We start from the raw sequence: 17425 nt of genomic DNA, 5'->3' as shown, positions 1-17425 counted from the left end.
AGGAATCGAATATCCATTTATGATTAAGGTTTTGCCCATTTTTCAGTGGGAGTGGCAATACTCATTGATGAGTGATTTATCGTACCCGTTTATTAGTAACTGTTAGCAGCTAATGATTAATTTCATCGACGCCGGTGGTGTAGTGGTAAGCGTGATTACCTATTACCCCAGCAGGCCTGGGTTCAATCCCAGTCGGCGCCGCCGGGATGTTCTGAGGCATAACATCTCTGATCACGCCTTCCTTCGGATGGGAAGTAAAGCCGTTGGTCCCCGGTTCATGAGTTGATGGGTCGATAGGGTAGGGTCCAGGTGTGGGAGCTGCCTTCCTGGCACGTCGGTAGCATTGGTGCTCAGCACGGAAAACAAGATCGACGGAAAAAACAAACCAAAGGAAAAAAAAAGCTAATGATTAATTGTTTTACCTATTTTAGAATTACCTATACTTCACATCAGAACCTCATTTCCTTCAATTACTACTCCGTCGCAGCACACACCTTATATGGATCGCTAACCTTTATTTAGTTTCAGCATTTTCGACATTATAATCAAAAGGTGAGTTTTAAAAGTATAATTACCATGCATATAGATAAGTTAATGTACCAGAACCTGGACGGACACGAGCCTACCCAGGGGAGGACCCGGATACGACCACCCATGTGTGTCTAGAGTATCGCACGAGCTGACGAGTGCAACGGGAAGGACAGTAGGTGTATAGACTAGGGGGTTGGTCCCTAGATAAGCCTTCTTAGCGGAAGGCACAGCCTATGCACTGAACAATTACAATTACAATTACATTAGTAAGTGACGAACCAGCCAGTGGCTGAAAGTCACTCTAATAAAGAAAAAAAATACATTAGAACAGGTTTAGGTTTAGGGATTAGTTCTACGCTTAGAGGAAGCACAATACGGTTAGTGGTTTCTTAAGGCCCAAACGCAATGTGGGCGGAAGCGGAACGGAAACGGAAAGTTTGACAGTTGTCACAAATGACATCAAGATGCCTAACCGAAGTCGATTTGGTTCCAACAAGTTTTCAATCCGACAAGTTGGCTTACTCAGATCGGGCTTTTCCGCTGCCGTTGCCGTTTCGCTTCCGCTGTCATTGCGCTTGGGCATTTATTGTGGTCTGGTTCAGATGGATTATTAGTGGTAATTTTGCGTTGTAGGAATATCCTTCACTGATAAAATTTCAAAGATTGTTTTTATGTGTCCCACACATGAATTTTTGCAATGTGTTCAATACATGATATCTATGTGTCGGACACATACTTAATGTGTGTACACATAAAAGTCATGTGTAACCACACATACTATTCATTTGACTCATACATTTCATGTGTGCTTTTGGGTGGATTCTGTTTATGTGTGATCACATGAAAATCATGTGGAATTTTTACATGGAAATTCGTCAATAAAAATGTGTGGAATTCTATCAGTGTTAATAGCTGTCTGGTTTTATGACAGGTGGGCAGGAGCTCATGGTCTCCCAGTGTTGGTGAGTTCTTTGCCGTTAATGTTCACGAAAAGTTCACTATTTTGCCATATATATACAGAAATTCAAAGCAAACAATTTTATGGGCGGATTTGAACAGTTTTTGACCTGTTTCATACTACCGGAAGGTGTATGCTGGTCTCAAATGCCGTGCCAAACTGATTTCCTACGCAATTAATCAACTTTTGATGTGAATTTCGCTAATAAACACGAGGAGCATTTGTTATAGCAAAACTTCTTCCTACTCTGTCACCTTTATATTACCCGCCTAGGACTAAGTGCTCTGCAGTCAGTGACTCGTTTACTTTCCAATCATTCAGACTCTCACGTGGCGGTGAATGATGAGGCGGATGACTGTTCATATTCATAATATGAATATCTAGATAGAGCTGGAATTAAGGCCTAACAGCTTTTGTAAACAATGACTTCAATCGATGATTTCTAGAAATTCAAGACTCGCCCACGCAAACCAACCTCCTCATCGGGTAGGGAAAGACTTCCCCTATCCGATGGTTATGTTGGTCTGCGTGGGCGTGCCTTGAGTTTCTAGAAATCATCGATAGAAGTCATTGTTTACAAAAGCTGTTACGCCCTAATTCCAGCTCTATCTAGATATGACTCATTGAACCTGACAGTTTTGCGCACTGGCGGCATGCCAAAGGGTATGGCATGCATTAACGCATAGGCTAAGTAGGTCCTCGTTCGGCCTATGGTAAGATGGGCGGACAATTACTTCTGCTGTCAGTGAAAACAATCGCTTTTTTTTGTTGTTGCACATATCGGCATCAGATCTTACTCAATTTTATTAAGTAGGTATTTAGTATATGCAGGAGGGAAGAAGCTAATAGCTGTGTCACGAGTATAAAATGTAATGTCTGGTTTCATGAAATTCTGTTCCATCACAATGCTATGAAAAAATAATAATAAAGTCATATGTACTAAAACATAGGAGTAAAAACTAAACCTAGTAAAGAAGAGAAACATTATATCAACCTAATAATCTGCTCCGGTTGCAAAATATGCTTGTGAGTGGGTGATTTTATGCTTGGCTTCGTAATGTGATCAGTGTTGTAGGTAGTAATACTAAAAATACTTCCAAATGTTGCTTTGTTCTCAATCGTAATAGACAATAATCCCGGTTAGAACGACCAGCCTAAACCGCATGCACCGATTCCTGGTGGAAGTTGCAATCGCGCTGCCGCATGAATGTCCTCGGGCAGTACATACAGCGGAACGTTTCCCGCGGGGGATGCAGGACCGAGTCCTCCGAATGATATTTATCCTTGTGGGCCTGCAGCAACCGGTAGCGGTCGTACATCATGCCGCACTCGTCGCACGGGAACCTCAGCTCCGACGTGTGCAACCGCTGATGCGTCCGCAGTGTATTGGCCTTGGTGAACACCTTCGGGCAGTGCTGACACTTGAAGCCCACCGAGGTTGTTTTTCGATTCTTGCTCTTGCGCTTCAGCAAACACTCCTCGCAGTGGTGCGGTCGCACGTTCGGGTGGGTTTGGAAGTGATCATCCCATTGATCGCGGTTCTTGAAAATGGCCACGCATGTCGAACAGCGGCACAGTTTGTACGGTCTTCCGATGGCCGGTGGAGGAGGTGGCGGCAGGGATTGATATTGTTGTGGAATGGTTGGTTTTATATCATCACCATCATCGTTGGCGGTTGATTCCGCTTCAGGTTCCAGCTTGGGTGTAACCAGCATCGCTGGAATCGGTGAATCGCAAGGGGTTTTTACCGGTGATTCATCCGGATGAACCACGTTGATGTGCCGCTGGCAGGACTTTTCGGTTTCGAATCGTTCGCAGCAGTGCAAGCAAACGTAATCTTTTCGTCTCTTGACCTTTGCTTTCTTAAGTTCCGGAGTGCCGTCGTCCCGAATGGCACGCTCCAGCGAGTGTACGGTTTTCTGATGGAACAGCTTGTCGCGATCCCGCAGGAAGATCCTCGGACAGTAATCGCAGCTGAAGCGCTCTCCCGTGTACGGAGCATCCTCCGAGTGGTACCGCTGCTTGTGAACCTGAAGTGGCCGATTGCGAGGAAACTGGACACCGCACTCGTCGCACGAGAATGGCAACTGGTTCTGATGGTAGATCATGTGATGTTTGAGCGATTTGCGAGTCTTAAACACCTTGTGACACTTGGGGCACCGGTGCAGCGTTAGGCTCATGTTCAGACGTGGTGTCTCCGTGCTGCGATTGCTGGCCGAATCGGCGTCTCCGTTGGGTTCCTCTTCCGCCTCTTCCACGTCGTCATCTGCCGCCTGATGCTCCTCTTCGTAATCGTCGTAGGAATTGTCGAGCGTCTCCAGGACGTCCTCGGGGATGCGTTCCAGTGTTACGACCACGTCCCGAATCTCCGGATTTTCCGGCAAACTGTGAAAAGGAATAGGATGATGAAGTTAGATATCGTTTTGCGCATCATTGAGAGACTTCATGATTTGAGTAAATATGACACCGATGTGGGACTATTTTTTGAGAGATTTAAAGCGGTTCAGAAAGAAAAGACAATACGAAGACTGAGTGATGTGTCGAAAGAAATCATGGCAGCTGTCAAAAGCGTGCGTAGTAAAACAGTGCCGGCAAGCTGGTGCCAGCATAGGTACTCAATAATCATTCTACCAGATTGGCTCGCAATTCCAATGGATCCGAACAATCTGGACTAGCTTAACATGCAAAAAACTTACTCATGGGTGTCGACGTAGTCTCCATTCTCTCCATCGTCATAGTCGTCATCATCGCCGTCGAAATCATCCAGCTCTTCATCGACGACATAAGGAGCCGCCGTTCCGGTTGTACCCGTTGTTACCTCACCACCACCATCGTCAACTCCCTCCTCCGCAGCCACGGAAGCGTTTCCGTTTTGTGAGGCTTCGATGATCTCCCGCTGAACGGTCCCATCGTCCTGGAGCACGTTGTGAGCAATCCGTTCGTGAATCTTAATGTCCTGCTTGCGCACGAAGCTCCTCGTGCAGAATCGACACTTGATTGCTTTGAATTTGGAATCTTTTCCGTGATACTTGAGCTGGTGAGCCCGCAGGTAGTGCGGACGGTTGAACATGGCCATGCACTTGTCGCACGGGTAGCGCAACGAGCCCGTATGGATGAACGTGTGCTCTGTCATGACGTACTTCTGGGCAAACGTCTTCGGACAGTACGGACACTTGAACGGCCGGCGAACGTTCAGCGATGGCCGCATGGTTGCCTGTTTGGCCTTCATGGCCAAGACGGGTTTAATGTCTTTCTTTACGTGGTGGATATTCGTGTGGTTTCGAAGCTTTTCCGCTGAGGCAAACTGCTTTCCACACACGAGGCAACCGAAGCTGAGTTCGGTTGGTGGCGATTGATTTGTTGGAGTTGCTGCGGAAGCTTCCCCCTCACCGTCAATTTCCGGATCCATCTTCTCTTTTTTGATCCTGATTTCTTTCAAATGCACCATGCGGGTGTGAGTTTTACGATCAATCTTCCGCTGGAATAGCCGAGGGCAGAACTTGCATCGGAAGCGGCATTTCAATATTAAATGGTTGTCTCCCTGGTGGTAGCGTTCCCGGTGCTTCTGCAGATAGAACTTTCGATCGAAACGCGCATCACAATCGTCGCATTTGTACGGCAATTTGCCCTGGTGATTGAGAATGTGCATCCGAATGGTCTGCCTCGATTTGAACGTCTTCGGACAGAAAGGACACGGCATAATGGAGCCTTTCGGGTGATCATTGCTCACGTGGTCCTCCATTTCCCGTCCGGATTGGAAGCTCTTCATGCAAATGGTACAGTTGCTATTGGAATCATTTGCTGTTGACGGACTCGGCGTTGGAGTACTTGAAGAAAGTGACTTCTTGATGGCGACGGCCTTCCTTTCCGGCAAGACATGCACAGCAGAAGAAGCTGCTGAAAATCAAAACGCTCAATTGGTAAAATCGGAATAGTAAACAGAAATTTCCCCAACTTACCACCAAAGCTGGCAGCTGGAGTGTTCCTTCCGCTCGAGAGTGTCGGCGTTGGTGCCTCCATCTTATCAGTTGGATCGTACAAATCCGGATGACCCATTTTCATGTGCTGCGTACGGTCGCCTTTGCGAGGGAACACACGAGGACAGAATTTGCACTGCAATCTCAGCGGAGGATCTTCGGTCGAATCCTTCGAGTGATATCTTTGCTTGTGGGCCATCAGAGATTTCACCCGACTAAAGGTCGTTCCACAATCTTTACACGAGAACGGAAGGTTTCCCGTGTGCAATCGATTGTGTTCCCAGAGATTCGCTCGGTTTTTGAACGTCTTGCTGCATAGGTTGCACTTGAACCGACGCTCCGCTTCCTCCGAGGTAGACGTAGCATCCAGTGCATCCGGGCCGTCTCCACCGACCATGAAATGTGCGGCGTAAGCCGCCAACATTTCCGAATCTGGCTTCACATCTAGCTGCTCTTCCTCCTCCTCCGCCGGTTGATATACGGAAATCTCCAACATACTATCCTCCTCGATCGTTCTAACATTTTCCTGAACGGAGGAAATTCTCAATACCGGCCCGTCAGGCTCGTCCTCATCGTCGTCATCATAATCCCCCTCATCGTCTTCCATGACTACATCGAAGCTATGATTACCTGCCACCACTACCACTGGATCTTCATTGAGGCTCACTTGCTTCCGCTTACGACGTATCAGTACATCATACCGGTGGCACCGCTCTCGGAACCACTGGAATTCTTCCAACGATATCAAGCACATCCAGCATACCGCCGACGGATAGTCGTCCTCCAGGGTAATCTGAATTCCGGTACATTCCTGAATTCGGTCGATCACATCCTGCCGGATCCCTTGCCCGTCCGGAAACAGTTCCTCCACATCCACCTCCGACGTGCACAGTCGGCAGTAGGTTGCCGGATCGCCATTTGGCCTGTACGATGCATCCATCCATCATTCCAAACGCAAACATTGCCATGGTATGCGTGTGTTTATGTGTACAAGAGGCAAGAAGGGGAAGAAAAGAAGACGCAAGCAAATGTGAGAGGAATTTTCCTCTTTTTGGGAAGGATTCGAATTAAGGATTGCAAGGACCTCTACTTACACGTCCAGCAGATCGTCCCCGGCGGTCATGGAAGTGTCCATTTCACACCGCACGAACCGTTTTCGTGGGAAAATTTGCTCTTTTTGTCGGATGCGATTTGTGTATCGAAAACTTTCTTTTTCGCCTCCCCTGCGACTGAATCCGCGGAAGAAGCTGTCAGTGATTGTCACCGCTGTTTGGCTTTGAAGTGAAGCTTAACCGAGGGGTGTCCGAATGGTCTCGCGTCTTTTTTCAAATAGACCAATGTAACATATCCACCATTTTGATAAAATCCAAGTTGAAGTTCGACAGATTATTATTTTAACTGTTTAGAAACAATACAGTTTACAAGACCATTTTTAATGTAGTGAGTGAATAATAACGTTGAAAATTCATTAGAAACGATAAAATCACAATTTTACTTTGAATTTCGTGCTGCAATATAGAAAAAACCTGAGCAACGATCAATTTTTCTCAAGCGATGGTCTTTAATAATAATTTAAAAAATATCAATCACTCAACTATCCTGGAACACAAGTCAAGCTATGCAAACAAGCAGGATTGGAAATAGGCAAACAGTTATAATTGTAATTGTATTTTTATAAAACACTAAACGCACGACACCAACGTGAAATAATAGCAACAACAAAATACACTGATAGGCAAAATAAAGTGCCCACCCCATCATTTTTTGAATTTCTCTCATTTATTTGGTTCAAATTAAAGTAAATACACTGTAGTATTTTTTATATCTTATTCTTTATATTCTTTTTAAGTTTCACTTATAGAATACCAGATAAAAAGAAGAGACTGACTCGAAGAAAAAAAAATCAAAATGGGTGTAAAAAAGAACAGTGACAAAAAAAAGTGCCCACTGCATTTTAACTCCAGAAAACATAAAATAAAGTAAAAGAATACCAGCCTAATAGTTAATGTGTCCTCCTTTGGCCTTCAGGACCAGCTGCAGGCGCTTCGGCATGCTCTCCACTAGATTCTTCAGGTGCTGTGGATCTAGTTCTTCCCAGGCGCGCTCCAGGGCTTCAAAATAGTTATTTTTATTGGTAACACCAGTTTTGTCAACCCTGGCATCGAGAATCGCCCACAAATTCTCGATGGGGTTGAGGTCCGGGCTTTGTGGAGGCCATTCCAGTGGTTTAATTCGACATGACCGGAAGAAAGACTTAGTCTTCTTGGCAGTATGCTTCGGATCGTTGTCCTGCTGGAATACGAATTTCTCCTCAAGGCCCGTCTGGATCAGCGAAACTTCCAGATTTTCCCGCAGGATGTCGATGTAGGAATCTGCCGTCATTATCCCGTCGATTTTCACCAGGCTTCCCACTCCACCCCACGAAAAGCACCCCCAGACCATCACATTTCCTCCTCCATGCTTCACCGTGCCTTGTATGTGGCGCTCCTGAAGCTCCTCACCCGATCTACACCACACACGAACCCGTCGCTTCCGGTTGAACAGTTCGAATTTTGATTCGTCCGTCCAGAGAACCGTTTTCCAGAACTCTAGGGGCTTATCAGCATGCTCCTTAGCAAACTTAAGCCGTTTGACTTTGTTTGCCTTGCTGATAAATGGGCGCTTCCGAGCAACTTTGCTGTTCAACCCCTGTGCTACGAGACGGCGACGAACAGTTCGACTGGAAACTGTTAGCTGAAGAGCCTCCTGGATCTCGCGGACAGTTACCTTCGGGTTCTTCTTCACTTCACGCATGATCTTGGTGTCCGTTCTCGCATCCGTTTTGCGCATCCTGCCTCTGCCAGGGCGATCCACCACTGATCCGAACGATTTCATTTTCTGCAGAATTTTCCCGACCGCTGTTTTGCTGATATTGTACTTCCTAGCGACAGACCGGTGCGATTCACCGTTTTGCACATCACGAACAACCAATTTTCGGATACACACGGGAATTGCTTTCGAAATCACTACGTCCTCCATTTTTTTCAACTGATTCAAATGCGATCACGTGTACAAATGCACCAGTTCCACCCGTTTGCTTCAATACATGTCAAACTTTCAAAACAAAAACAATCGAGGGGTTTTCCGATGGAAACTTATCGAAAACATACCGATTTTTGAAGTGGGCACTTTTTTTTGTCACTGTTTTCTTTTTCAATCCAAATTGATTTTCTTTTACTTCAAGTAAAACTTTATATTTTCAGTATTCCATAGGTGTAACTTTAAAAGAATAATAAAGGTAAGACATCGAAACAGACTACGGTGTGTTTATTTGAATTTGAACCAAATAAATGAGAGAAATTTCAAAAATGATGGGGTGGGCACTTTATTTTGCCTATCAGTGTAAATACGAACTAAAAAATTAAATTTTAGTATACACTGAACGAATTCCACTCCGATAATCGAATTTCGATTAACCATAAAATGCATAACATTTAATCACAGACAAATAGACACAACACTCACAATCACATTCATCGCAAATAATGTTTTAATTGGGAATGTGCTTGCATTTGTCATGGTGGCGCCACTGAAGCATTGAGAAAGCCACTGCATTTCGAACTTATCAGTGATGCCAGTTCTTTTTCACGTCTACTGTGTTACCTGACTTATAACGAATATACGTTGTATACGAGTACCCCGAATACAACGTATGACTCGTCTAATTTTGCATAGCGCTTACAAGGTGTTTCTTGCTCGTGACGTCAGTAACGTGAATGAATCAAGGTATACGTCGACCAGCGAAGAACCTGTGAAAAATGTCAAAGACGACGAAGCGCAACCTGTTTGGACCCGACCGGAATCGCAGGCGGTGGTCCCATATGAACCAGTAGTTGCAATTGAGCCAGCAAATGAACAAGTTGATCCTCCAAACGACGACTAGGATGACGACAACGATGAAACACTGGTGGAAGAAGATGATGATGAAGAAGAAGAGGTTAACCCGAGATGAAGCGTACGTGTACGGAAGGCCTCGGCAAAGTTGGGTGACTACTCGTGCCTGGCGTACGCGTTGAATGCGGAGAACTACGTGCAGAACCTACTGGACACCATAGAAGGGATGAAGTCGCGAGAGGGTTGGCCGCGGTGGCGTGAAGCCATTGAGGACGAACTGAAATCACTAGCTGAAAACAATACCTGATGGGAGCTGGTGGATCTACCGTCGGGACGGAAACCGGTGGATTTCAAATGGGTGTTTAAGCTAAAGAATACGCCGGATGGCATCGTAGACAAGCACAAGGCGAGATTGGTTGCCAAAAGATTCACGCAGCGGTATGGATATGATTACTCTGAAGCCTACGCTCCGGTGGTGAAGATGTCGACGGTTTGAATGGTGCTGGGATTGGCAAACCAAGAGAATTTGCTGATCCACCAGATGGACGTTCGGACGGCGTTCTTGAACGGTCATCTATCGGAGGAGATCTACATGCGCCAACCTCCAGGATTTGAGGAGGGGGATCGAGTCTGTAAGCTAAACAAATCCATGTACGGTTTGAAGCAGGCATCGAAGGCGTGGAACGACTATTTTCACGAATTTGCAACCCGGATCGGCTTTCGCAGGTCCGAGAGTGACAGCTGCCGGTACGTATGTGAGCGTGATGGTGAGAAGGTGTTCCTGCTGCTGTATGTCGATGATATCCTCGTCGTCTCTCGTTCCTTGGGTGTCATCGGTACCATCAAGAAGCTGCTGAAGTCGGAGTTCTCGATGCAGGACATGGGCGAAGCGAAGATGTTCCTGGGATTGAAGATTAACCGGGACGTGTTGTCGGGACGAATGCGACTAAGTCAGGAACACTACACAAAATCGATCCTGAAGCGATTCGAAATGGAGAAGTGCAAGCCCGTATCAACTCTCATGGAAGCGGGTCAACTTGTGAAGAACGACACGGACGAGAAGCTGGAGAAGCCATACCGTGAGGTGATAGGTTGCCTCACCTATTTGATGGTGACGTCCAGACCAGATCTCAGCGCAGCGGTGAATTACTTCAGTCAGTTCCAGAGCAATCCATCCGAAGATCACTGGGTGCACGCCAAGCGGATTTTGCGGTATCTGCAGGGGACAGCTGATCACGGACTGGTGTACGACCGATCGACCGGTCCCATCTGGCAAGTGACTGGCTATGCGGACGCGAACTGGGCTACGGATATCAACGACAGGCGTTCGGTTTCGGGAATCCTGTTCAAGCTGTACGGAGTCACAGTCTGTTGGAGTACCAGGAAGCAGAGCACCGTATCCTTGTCGTCGACCGAAGCGGAATGTTCCGCTCTAGCAGACGCAGCGTGCGAGGCCATTTGGATCGGCAAGGTCTTGAAGGATTTGGGGGTGCTCTAACCGCAGCCGCCACTTTTATATGAAGATAATCAATCAACCATTGCTATCATGGAATCAGCCGGACCTTCGAAGCGTTTGAAGCACACCGACGTCAAGATACATTTTGTGCGGGAGTGTGTAGCTTTGAAGAAACTTGAAGTTCGCTACATTCCAACGGGTGAGCAGCAAGCTGACTTGTTGACGAACGGTTTGTCGACGATGCCGTTCCGGAAGCACTGTTCGAGTATCGGAGTTTTTCCACGATCAGTTTGAGGAGGGGTGTCAAGAACGAGCAAACCGATCGTAGTAGCTCTATTAAGATATGTTAGATCGTAGTAGCCATGAGTTTGAGTTTGAAGTTAAATAAATCATTCTTCTAATTATCTTTCGACAGAAGTAGTCGTCTTTCCATAACTCTCTACCTCGCTCTCTACTATCACGACAAACAACGTGTTCGGGGTATCATCTTTATCATTTGTGGGATAGTTTCGAGGGTTACAGTTCGTTCAAAACTGCTGCACATTAGTCATTCCATTCCTAACATTACGTTGTACGATGTACATAGAATTAGAGAACAAATCATGTTGATGACTGTAATATTCTATCAACTTTTACCAGTTATTGATGTTCTATTTTTTTTCCCTCTGTTCGGGACCTAACATCACTGCGACCAGTAATTTGACCTATTGTAGTATATCCCGTGTCCTTATTTTAATGCATGTCGTATTACTCCATCACTATTGAGAAATGATGAAGTATTCGATTTTTTTACAGTTGTCATTCTTCAGGCTATTGATTGAATTAAAAAAAAAATCTTAATATGTTTTTTTAAGATTTCGTGCGTTTTTCCTACACAGATTACAGTTTTCTGTACCAAGCACTGAAATTATCAGACGATACCTCTATTTATGCACGGATACGAATTTTGTTCATTTAAAACAAAAATATAAATGTTTATACTCTAAACATATGAATTATTCAAAGTCAATTGAAAGCATGTTTAAAACTAAAATATTTATGTTTGAAGTAAATTCAAAAGCATGTTTATTTCAACAATATAGGATTTGGGTAAACGGTTTTTAGCGTGTCATGCCTTTTTATTTCCTTCTTGTTACATTCGGAAAAAGTTGCCCCAGCTTTGCTCAACCTCAACAGAAAACGGTCATCCATTCCGAATCCATTCCGGATCCTCCTCCGATATCGAACACGGAAAGAAACCGGTATGAGGACCAGTGGCAGAAACGGAGACAGAAACGGCAAAACGACGCTAATAACACAAATTTGCACCGGTTCCACTGAACTGGAACCCCCGGACACCCACCCCGACGGGTCCTTGCATCCCGGACCAGGACCCCAATACCCACAGGTCACCCTTAATCGCACCCGAAAAGAGCAGGAATTAAGATGCCCTGCCCGAAGATCTTTTTTTTCATTTCTTTCCGTTTTATTTTGCTTTACCCTGCACTCAACTACTCAAATAATTCCAAAATATGTATGTTTATTTTAAACATGAGAAGCATGTTTAAAATAAACATATTTATTATTGTTCGCATAGCTGTCAAACCAAACAAAAATAAATACGTTTATTTTCAACACGAATATTTTTGAAATAAACGTAACATTATTTTTATTTTAAACATTGATTTCACATGACTTCAAACATGGAATACGTTTGAAATCAACCTAATTTATGTTTGTGGCCAGAACAAACTGAGTTTACATATAAATTTACCTCAAATATTTTTGTTACGACGATAGTTTTTTCTGCGTGAAGTCTACGTCAACCCTGCGGTCGTGTCTTGTACACAAACCCACCAATTTTTTTTCAGGTAGTTCGTTGTCACGTGACGGTACCTTGGAGCATGGTGGGTATATAAATGGTGATACAGCTTTGTCACTATATAGGCAAGGAGGTCGCGGGGGGGAAAAGTGCGGTTTTAGAACAATTTGTAAACAAACTCGGTCGCTGTCCCATACAAAAATCCAACATGGCTGAATCATGAATTTGACACATTAGAACACCTATATGTAGTCACCTTGCCTTGGAGGTAGATTAAGGTTACGGTGGGCTTATTTATATAATTGAAAACATAATTTTAAATAAACTTCTAGTGAAATTCCTTGTGAAATTCCCCCAGAAATTTCAAAAGGCATTAAAATAAGGTTGCACACTTAGTCTTGATTACCGAAATCAGTATAATTTTACTGGGTTTTTGAATTGCGGATCATCCAGTAATCACCACAGCATTAATTTTCGTTACCGAACTATCAGTTAAGTCAAAATGTCAAAAACTACTGAAGGTTTGGTAATCCATTCGCTTTGCATTCGGCTATATTAACTGGTAAGCCCAGTAAATGCGAACGTTATTTGCTTTGCATTTAACTGACAAGGCAGTTATTTTTTCTTAGTAAATACCGTGTAAGCCAGTTAAAAAAGTTTTTGTTAGTCTTGGGAGAGAAATAATAATTTCAATTCAATAATTATTAATTGCACAGAAGAAAACACGTTTGTTGAATTGTATTTTTCAGCAGTTAAGGATTTCCACTAATATTCTCCCAGGAAATGAACACCATCAATGTTGTCTTCGCATAATTTCCCACGCACGTAAAGGGGCTGGGGTGTCAATGCTTACTGTTGGGATTAAATCGTTACCTTGAAAAAGAATTATTAGTAATTATAGCAAGTTTTTCAATATCAATGTCGAACTTACTTCAGTCCGTGATGATAAAACACACCTTTCTCAAATATTTACTGAAACATTTTTAAGAAAAAAAAAAAACCAAGGCTGCGGAGTCGGGTCGGAGCCGGCGGTGGTGTTTTATCGGTGTAATAGAAAGAATACTTTTGATTTGGACATCAGATACTTTGAAAATGCCTACGACTCCGACTCCGACTCGACTCCGCTGCCGTGGAAAAAATACTTGCTTCTGGATTTTCACTAAAGCTAAAGTGACAGCTTAGAATTTTACAATTCATTGTCAGTAAAATATGTTGAGTATTTTGACGGATGTCCAGAAAAAATCTATGATTACTTTGTGTACAGTAATTATAATTACTGACTTTTCGTACAATACAGAAAATTTAGAACTTTCTGGCTTACTCAGTAATAACAAATTCTGTGCTCAGTATTTTACAATAAACGTTACCGAAGTTCAGTTTGTATTTGCTGAATGTCAGTAATTCCGCTTATTTTAACTGAACATTCAGTAAAATATTTGTTTTACGGTTCAAGCCCAGTTAAAAAATACCGAACAACTAAATGCTGGATTAGTGTGTGGGCTTTTTTAATTTTTTTCCAAATTCTTCTGGTTTCTTCTTTAGCGTGTACCCATTTTGTACAGAGAATTAGGTTCTGCACCGTGACGTCACGAATGAACTCAGTGTTAATCGGCTGAACCTTTTTGACAGTTCAGTGGTACTGTTTACAAGCACTTAGTCGTTTTTTCGAAAAAAAAAATCTAAAATTTCCGAATTTTAACTTGAAAATTGTCGAGGAACAGCGCATTGCAAGGATGTTGCTCGTGAACATTGCAGAAATCTAGATAGAGCTGGAATTAGGGCGTAACAGCCTTTGTAAACAATTACTTCTCTTGTTGATTTCTCGGAATTCAAAGCACGCCTACACAAACCAACATATCCACGGGTAGGAGAAGTCTTCCTCTACTCGATGGTGATGTCGATTTGCCATGGAGAGCCATGACTTCCGAGAAATCATCGAGAGAAGTCATTGTTTACAAAAGCTGTTACGCCCTAATTCCAGCTCTATCTAGAAATGTGGTTTACATCTCACTGCAGTCTGAAAAATTATCGAGAAAATCCACCCAAGAAAAAATCGACTAAGTCCACGTAAACAGTACCACTGAACTGTCATCAGATTGAGGTTAACCCCGACGGTGCAAAACCTAATAATCAAGGCAATTTTAAAGTACAGTCGTAAACAATAACAAAACAGACAGAGGTATTAGTTTGTGACGGTTGTTGTCGGAATTGATTTTGCAAAAATAAATTGCAATAATTATAGTTTATTGAAATTTATTTATTCAAATCCTGGCGAATGAAAGATTGATAAATGAAAGAACATGGGTCGTAAATGCGAGGTACACGATTGCATGAATAACGTGTCGAAAAACATATCGAAATCGTTCTACAGCTTTCCAAGAGACAGAGAAACGTAAGTGTCCGATGATGTTTTCCCATCACTCGAAGGTAGATAATAAAACGACAAACTTGAACATTTTAGCTGCATAGCATGGGTCCGATTCTGCAAGTCGCAAAAACTGGAAAAAATGCTCGCCAGCTCAGGCCATATGGCTCTGCGTACCAGAAAGATGTGCTCCGATCATTTTGCACCGGAATCGTTTCGGAAGCCCCATCAGCCAGAGGGAGGGTAAGTGTACGGGTTTGTAAATTTTCGTTGTAAAGTTCTTGAGCATAAGTTTTGGTCTGCGTTTTAGATTAATGCCCACTGCCAAACCGGCCAGTGTGAAAGTGGAAGTAGTGGGAGAATATGAGGTATGCTATTTCGAGGGGTGATGGAGAGAAGCAGTCTTTTCAAAGCTATAGGAAACAATGTAAGGAAAGCTAAGTGATTATTATTTAACATTTAAGAATTATAGCGAGAATTCAAGACTAAAGGGAAGCGTAAAATGTTCAAAAACAAATCTTTGTTTCATATTTTGATGACTTAACCAATCAAGTGGTATTTTGTATTCAAGAGGTACAACAATACAAAATACCTCGCTCTTAATCAGTCGCACTAACAGTTGAAATTGTTCAAAGAAGGCTGTTCTTTCATGATTGAACCATCGCAGCAGCTTTCTCAGATCCATAAAATTCACGACACATTTCACATCTTTATTCAACACACATCAAGAAAAAGCCACCAACCCCAGCACACTCTTATTGCATAGCCTGTACCTCCTGCTGCGGTTCTTCCTCGACGCAGGTCTGACCGCAAAATTCGCACCGATTAGCATCGAATAGATTCCGCTCGTGGAACATGGCCTTGTGCTGTTTCAGCTGTGACTTGGTCCGAAACCATTCTCCGCAGTGGTTGCAAGCATAGGGAATCTGTCCCAGGTGTGCCACCAGAATGTGATACTGCAGCAGTCGCCGTTTGTCGAAGGGCTTCGTACAAACCGAACAGTTGAACGTCTCCTGCGGTGGATCATTCCAGTGGTACTCCTGGATGTGAACCAGCAGCGCCTGGTACGGCGAAAACGTGACCGCGCACTTCTCGCACACGTGAATCCCATCGACCTGCGATGAGCTCTTGCTACTTTTCGGAGCACTCATGTGCTCCTGCAGTTGATGCCGGGAACGCTGCTTCACATCGACGAATACGTTCGGACAGTGATCGCACTTGAATCGCTGGATGGAATAGTTCGGAGAAGCCTTATTGTGATAGCGGTCCTTGTGTCGGGACAATCCAATCCGGTGACCGAAACCGGCATCGCATTCGTCACATTTAAACGTCGGACACACAGTCTCACTGGCTTCTATAGCCGCGTACGCACGCGAACAGTGGGGACATTTGTACATTTTTGATTCATCCGGATGACGCATCCGGAAGTGCTCCACCAGTACGGACAAACTCTGGAATGCTTCCGAGCAGAACTTACACCGGTGCCAGCTATCGTCAGTCAGTACGTACGGTAAGCTGTCCTCGTCTCCAAGCAATGCTTCCGGATCGGCTTTGATGGCAATTTCTTCGGATACGTCCCCCAATCCCATGGCACCGTCATCTTCAAGCTGCGGCCCGACGACTGCTTCCTGCAATAGTGCCAACTCCCGTCGTCTGGTACGGACAAAGCTGTCCAACTTCTGGCATTGATCACGGAATCGTTCGAAATCCTCCAGCTTCAGGCGACAATTCTGACATACGGCACAGGGCAGATCCTCCTCGACCATTAACGTGACCTGGACATTCTTAGCTATCAGATCGATCAAGCTCTGTTTCGGATCCCCAGGAAAGAGGGGTTCCACCAGCGAACTGGACAGACACAGTCGACAGTACGAGATGGGGTTGTTGCTTGGTCTGCGAGAAAAAAAAAACTTGAATCGTCCCATCGACTGCCGATTGATATGACAGAGATTACTTACATCTCCAGCAAAGTGGCGACGGTGGTTGCTTCCATCGCAAAGGTTGGACTTTTCTCGTAAAAACCGCAAACGATCGATTCACTGGTCTACTGGGAAAGATGGGTAGCTACAATCGGTGTGTTTTGTTTACAGTGCGCCTTTGACTGGTGGGTGGATGCGAAAATCGATAATTTGTTTACACGGCGAAGCCACTGTGCTAAGCGTGAAGGTGTTAGTGAGGGAGTAAGGCTACAATGGCATTTAAGGGGTGGAGCCAACGTGTTTTCCCCAGTGGTGGTGAGTGGGTGGGTGTGACGTCATGTCGAAGCTCATCATTTCTCGTGTAACATTTGAAAACGGCGCAAAGGCTTTTGTAAACAAAAGTTGTAAGACCTTTTAAACGCGAACCGAAGTACGCCCACGCAAACCAACAACATAATCGGGTAGGGTAAATTTTCCCCTTTCCGGTAGTGGTTTTTGTTTTCGTGTGAAAGTTTTATTCAATTTTCAAATGTTTCACCTCACAT

At 44.3% G+C, this 17425-nt stretch overlaps 2 protein-coding genes across 3 annotated transcripts; both read right to left on the bottom strand.

The window, feature by feature from the left end:
• Positions 1–2252: 2252 nt before the first annotated feature.
• On the bottom strand, positions 2253–6684 carry LOC135699854 (zinc finger protein 91-like). Of its 2 annotated transcripts, none has more exons than XM_065220212.1 (4): positions 6561–6684; positions 5449–6389; positions 4186–5386; positions 2253–3874 (listed from the first exon to the last, which is right to left on the bottom strand). In XM_065220212.1, the coding sequence occupies exons 1-4, from the start codon at positions 6599–6601 to the stop codon at positions 2644–2646; spliced, it is 3414 nt and encodes a 1137-aa protein (XP_065076284.1). In that variant the 5' UTR covers positions 6602–6684; the 3' UTR covers positions 2253–2643. The 2 variants fall into 2 exon arrangements, with proteins under 2 accessions (XP_065076284.1, XP_065076290.1); XM_065220218.1 differs by having other exon boundaries at positions 4186–5383.
• An 8975-nt stretch (positions 6685–15659) lies between these two features.
• On the bottom strand, positions 15660–17094 carry LOC135699601 (zinc finger protein 184-like). Its single transcript, XM_065219899.1, has 2 exons — positions 16920–17094; positions 15660–16854 (listed from the first exon to the last, which is right to left on the bottom strand). Exons 1-2 carry the CDS (start codon positions 16952–16954, stop codon positions 15717–15719), a joined length of 1173 nt encoding a protein of 390 aa, XP_065075971.1. The 5' UTR covers positions 16955–17094; the 3' UTR covers positions 15660–15716.
• Positions 17095–17425: the final 331 nt, after the last annotated feature.

This window comes from Ochlerotatus camptorhynchus, unplaced genomic scaffold (genome assembly GCF_037179485.1).
Source record: "Ochlerotatus camptorhynchus isolate MF236.1 unplaced genomic scaffold, CSIRO-AGI_Acam_v1.1 ptg000010l, whole genome shotgun sequence".
NCBI lineage: Eukaryota > Metazoa > Arthropoda > Insecta > Diptera > Culicidae > Ochlerotatus > Ochlerotatus camptorhynchus.
The sequence above is the reverse complement of the archived record's forward strand: the minus strand, read 5'-3'. Positions and strand labels throughout refer to the sequence as shown.

Excerpts from the sequence above, each read along its gene's own strand:
- LOC135699854 (XM_065220212.1), bottom strand. The coding sequence starts at position 6,601 with ATGGACACTTCCATGACCGCCGGGGACGATCTGCTGGACGT. Across the intron at positions 6,390-6,560 it reads GGGGACGATCTGCTGGACGT|GCCAAATGGCGATCCGGCAA; the intron begins GTAAGTAGAGGT and ends TGCATCGTACAG. Across the intron at positions 3,875-4,185 it reads GACTACGTCGACACCCATGA|TTTGCCGGAAAATCCGGAGA; the intron begins GTAAGTTTTTTG and ends TCCTTTTCACAG.
- LOC135699601 (XM_065219899.1), bottom strand. The coding sequence starts at position 16,954 with ATGGAAGCAACCACCGTCGCCACTTTGCTGGAGAT. Across the intron at positions 16,855-16,919 it reads GTCGCCACTTTGCTGGAGAT|ACCAAGCAACAACCCCATCT; the intron begins GTAAGTAATCTC and ends TTTTTCTCGCAG.